Source organism: Hippoglossus stenolepis, chromosome 23 (assembly GCF_022539355.2).
Source record: "Hippoglossus stenolepis isolate QCI-W04-F060 chromosome 23, HSTE1.2, whole genome shotgun sequence".
Classification (NCBI taxonomy): Eukaryota; Metazoa; Chordata; class Actinopteri; order Pleuronectiformes; family Pleuronectidae; genus Hippoglossus; species Hippoglossus stenolepis.
This window is the reverse complement of record NC_061505.1, coordinates 646,534-651,555: the sequence shown is the minus strand read 5'-3', so window position 1 is coordinate 651,555 and position 5,022 is coordinate 646,534. Positions and strand designations below refer to the sequence as shown.

General features: G+C 47.0%; 2 protein-coding genes across 7 annotated transcripts in view; both read right to left on the bottom strand.

The window, feature by feature from the left end:
* Nucleotides 1-1,416, bottom strand: part of LOC118102695 (coronin-2B) — a 5,799-nt gene extending 4,383 nt beyond the window's left edge. The window contains exons 1-2 of the mRNA XM_035149063.1: nt 1,229-1,416; nt 76-276 (exon numbers count right to left, since the gene is read on the bottom strand). Of these exons, the coding sequence (XP_035004954.1) occupies nt 76-276; nt 1,229-1,243 (216 nt within the window). The 5' untranslated portion in view covers nt 1,244-1,416. The remainder of the gene's footprint in view (nt 1-75; nt 277-1,228) is intronic.
* Nucleotides 1,417-2,255: 839 nt separating this feature from the next.
* tec (tec protein tyrosine kinase) overlaps nt 2,256-5,022 on the bottom strand; it is a 10,139-nt gene continuing 7,372 nt past the window's right edge. For all 6 annotated transcript variants that reach the window (XM_035149343.2, XM_035149345.2, XM_035149346.2 and 3 more), the window contains 7 exons: nt 4,999-5,022; nt 4,748-4,919; nt 3,840-4,056; nt 3,357-3,421; nt 3,135-3,253; nt 2,816-2,973; nt 2,256-2,574 (listed from right to left, as the gene is read on the bottom strand). The exon at nt 4,999-5,022 is cut by the window's right edge and continues 51 nt beyond it. In XM_035149343.2, coding sequence (XP_035005234.1) covers nt 2,491-2,574; nt 2,816-2,973; nt 3,135-3,253; nt 3,357-3,421; nt 3,840-4,056; nt 4,748-4,919; nt 4,999-5,022 — 839 coding nt within the window. In that variant the 3' untranslated portion in view covers nt 2,256-2,490. The remainder of the gene's footprint in view (nt 2,575-2,815; nt 2,974-3,134; nt 3,254-3,356; nt 3,422-3,839; nt 4,057-4,747; nt 4,920-4,998) is intronic.

The window sequence follows — 5,022 nt, the reverse complement described above, 5'->3', positions numbered from 1 at the left end:
AGAGACAGAGAGCAGCTGATCACAACACGTTCATTTTATATGAAGTTGATCAAAATAAAAAACATTTCAACACACGTGATGGATGGGCAGGACTAGAAAGGACCCGCCCCCGGCACACTCGGTCACCACGGCGATGAAGCAGGGATTGGCCGAGCAGTGGTGGTTGTCATGGACGCTGCGTGTGATTGGCACGCCGTCGTAGCTGTGCTCTTTGGTTGCCGGTTTTCCGAAGACGTGGCGAAACTTCGGGCAGCGGAAAGACGACCGCCACGACATCTACGAGCAAAAATACAAAACGCTTAAATACTTTTAACACTTCAGTCAGTACAGGTGTGTGTGTGTGTGTGTGTGTGTGTGTGTGTGTGTGTGTGTGTCTGAGATACTCTCATAATGGTGTTGTGGAAATTCAGCTGATCAATAATGCAATCACTCCTCATTATTTTCTTTCATAATCTTATCAATTATATATCAATTTCTTCAATAACCGAACTATTTAATCATTCAAACACACAAAGTGATAAATCAATGATCCAGGACGTCCGTCTTTGTCTCTGTTAAATATTTAGACGTTACACACCCACTTCCTGTCGTTAGAAGTTCCTCCTGAACTTTGACCTTTACCGAGGCTGGAAAAGATCAGTTTACTACAGAGACAAGAACGAAACACTTTCCTTTAGTTTATTTAGAAACAGACGTCAGAGCAGATTCCTTCTTAGTCACATAGACATGACGGCTCCCAGATGTCAGATTCTCTCCATCGCCCCCTGGAGGTCATTAACCTCTCCTCCTCCATGTTCGCAGAAAAAACTAATCCAAGTAGACGTTAAATAAATGTTTGTCAAAGAGGTCGTTCTTATCTCTGATGTTTGTTCACGATCACGACTGCACACGATGAACTCCCTGGATGCTGATTGGTGTTTACAGCAGCTGGTAGTTTAACCCTCGAGGACACTGACCATTCAGCAGACGATATATTTGTGTTTATATATCCAGCCCTGTGTTTTCCTTCCATTGGTCACTCGTAATCATCACAATTATTCGTTAAGAACTGACATCATCTGTGGGCGGGGTTAGCTCCTGGTAGATTTTCATCAGCAATGGTGGTGATCCCACACGACTTTGTGACATCATCAAACTCGATCTGTTGTGATTGCTCTGATTGAGTGACCCCTAGTGGCCAAAGTTACACATTGTACATTTATAGGCCCAAAAGAAATAATGTTCTTACCTCAGTCACTGGCATGTAGACGTCACTGGGTTCTCTCCCAGCAAACTGGTTGTAGTTACTGGTTGTAGTCGAGTTATTAAACCAACAACCTGTTAATGATTCAACTGTCGTATCAAGTCGAACGTCTCCGTCTCCAGTGCTGCTGACTTCTGATGTGTGTGTTTACTCCTGACGTCGACTCTGCTCCATTAGGGAAGCTGTTTATGCACGACTGCACCAACAGAAACACTGTGCATCCGATACCACTGCAACACACACACACACACACACACACACACACACACACACACTCACACACACACACACACACACACACACACACACACACACACACACACACACACACACACACACACACTCACACACACACACACACACACACACACACACACACACACACACACACACACACACACACACACACCACACACACACACACACACACACACACCACACCACACACCACACACACACACACACACACACACACACACACTCACACACACACTCACACACACACACACACACACTGCAACACACACACACTGCAACACACACACACACACACACTCCACACACACACACACACACACACACACACACACACTCACACACACACACACACACACACACACTCACACACTCACACACACACACACACACACACACACACACACACACTCACACACACACACACACTCACACTCACACACACACACACCACACTCCACACACACACACACACACACACACACACACTCACACACTCACACACACACACACACACACACACACACACACTCACACACACACACACACACACACACTCACACACACACACACACACACCACACACACACACACACACTCACACACACACACACACACACACACACACTCACACACCACACACACACACACACACACACTCACACACACACACACACACACACACTCACACTCACACACACACACACTCACACTCACACACACACACACACACACACACACTATTTTCACGAGTATGGAAGCTGTGAGACATCATTTATTTCCTCTATTGTATTTGAATATGAATTTACAGGATGTTAATGACATGAAAACAGATGATACTGAGTGAGATCTTCTTTAGTCATCAACCAGGATCAGAGGAAACCATGAGGTGGACAGGTTTCCTCCGTCAGAGGCAGTTTTTAAGTTCACATCTGAGAGGAGCAGCAGTTAAGGTCGAGATGTTCAGAGCTGAGCAGAGACGGTGGACGAGGTCAGTTCGCAGGAGGGACGTCTCCTTCCAGAGCGTCAGAGATCATCCTGCAGAGCTGAGAGAACAACGGACGCTGCTCCGCTCTCTGCAGGGAGAAGACGAGGCCAACATAAAGACACACTTCCTGTTTACTTCCTGTGTCACGTTGTGTTTTACATAAAAACGTGTGAACGGATGAAAAACATTTAACCACGAACCAGCAGTTTTCCTGCAGCACTGGGATCAGCTCATATGAAGCTGTTTTTATTTTACAGTGTCGATCAAGAAAATAAAGAAAACATACCAACAGAAGGGGGCGCTCTAACACAGTTTCTCTTGGTTCTCACCTCGTGCCAGCAGAGCTGCATGATGTCATAGATGGTGGGCGTGGCCATTTTTGGTCTGTAAAGGCGGTGACCGCGGGTTACCAAGGTAACCACCTCATGGTTCTGATGCCGTTCAAATGGCATACGACCCTCGGTGAAAACCTCCCACATCAACACGCCTGGGAACACAAACACACAATCGTTTGAGTTGTGTTGTCCTGAAATGATCTGGAGAATTAATTTAGAACCAACAACCTGATGCTCTCACAATCTTTACTGATTTTACTTGATGTTACCAAACGAATGTTCTGAGGATTCGTCCACATTATCGTGTCCTTACCGAACGACCAGACGTCCGACATGCTGCTGTATCTGCAGAAGTTAAAGACTTCCGGAGGCGACCACTTCACTGGAAACTTGGCACCTGATGAGCTGGTGTACTGGTTGTCTAACACGTACCTTCAACACATCACAGTGTTTAAATCAGTCGTTCTACCTGCTGACTTGATGTGGGTTAGATCGAAATAGAAAAGGACGGACTGTGAATGTGTAGGAATCTAACCTGGCCATGCCGAAGTCAGACACCTTCACCACCAGAGCGTCGTTCACCAAACAGTTTCTGGCCGCCTGCAGAGGAGAGGGAAGGAACAGAAGAGAAGGATAAATGGAGAAGCTAAGAGGAGAAGCTAAATGACTTGGCATGAATTCAGTCACTGACAGGAAAAGGAACAGGATTAAGGTTCTCCACAGGAGAAGTGGAACAAATGAGCAGATGTGACACGGAGACATTGCACCTGAGGAAAAGTCCGTCCCTCACTTGACTAACTGCTGCAACACAACTTGAGAAAGGAAACAAAACCGTTTTCCAGCTGAAAGCAGCAACATGTGAGGAAACGTTTCCACAACATCACGTCCTCGAACAACGTCCTGATTGGAGTTGCTGCTCATTGTGAGAACTGTTGGTTTCTCTACATATAGAAATAACAGTGAATTGATTTGAGTGAAAGGTTCTTCTGGTGGAACCATGTGAACAGATTGATGTTACCAGATCTCTGTGGAGGAAGCCATTGGCCTCCAGGTGCTCCATGCCCTCGCTGACGTCCAGGCAGATACTCAGCAGGGACGCCAGGCTGAAGCTGCCCTGCCGCTGCCGGAGGACGTTGAGGAGGCAGCCCTGCTCCATGAACTCGCTGACGATGTAGATGGGACTCTGCTGACTGCACACCCCGTACAGCTGCACCAGTTTGGGGTGGGACAGTTTCCTGCAAAAACCAACAAGTTGTGGACAAACACGTCGTTCACTGTGTCCAAGATTTCACTCTGATGACGGCTCGTCTTCACAGGTTGTGTTTGAGACGACCTCTGAACTTTACTCACAGCACCTGAAGAATATTTCTACACATTCAAACTATTTTCTTTTGTCTTGAACAAAAGTATTTTTAATGAATGGATTCATTGAAGAAGGACGCTAGTGGACTGGGGACGTGATTTTCAGTCAGTCTGTTCAGTAGTGATCGAGATCCCGCCCATACACAGTCTCAACCAATCCTGAGTCAGTGTCAGCTGTCAATCATGACGTCTGTTTGTAACTGATTCAAACCAAACTGATCAGAAACACGTGAACAAACATCAGAACGACCTGAAATGACAGAAACATCTGTGACAAACATTTAACAACTACTTTGTTTTTTATTTTGGTGCATGTCCCATCTGCTAACATGGAGGAGTTACTGCCGCCAGCCACCAGGGGGCGATATAGACGATTTTGGAGTTAGTTGCTCCAGGGAACCAGAGGACGACAGTGTGGGTTGATGCAGTTCCCACACGTCTCCAGTAGAGAGCAGCAGAGGCTAAAGGGTATTGGGACAAATACTATGTTTTTTCCAATTCTCCCTCCTTCATTGTTTTTCATGACCCTCCTTTATTCTACTCCCTCGTCTCCTCCTTCCTTACATCATGACCTTGGCCTCCTCGATGAAGTCCTCCTCCAACATGGCGCCCTCTCTGATGGTCTTGATGGCCACTTTGTGCTGCGCCCTCCACTTGCCCAGCCTCACCAGACCGAACTGACCGCTGCCCAGCTCCTTCATGAAGGTCAGCTCGCCGGGGTCGATCTCCCACTTCTCTGAGAGGGACCGAGAGACGACAGTGAAGATCGGTGTTGTCCACAGACTTTGCTTAAAGGACGCTGCTGTCAGACTCACCGTAGCTGAAACCGGCCGTGGACG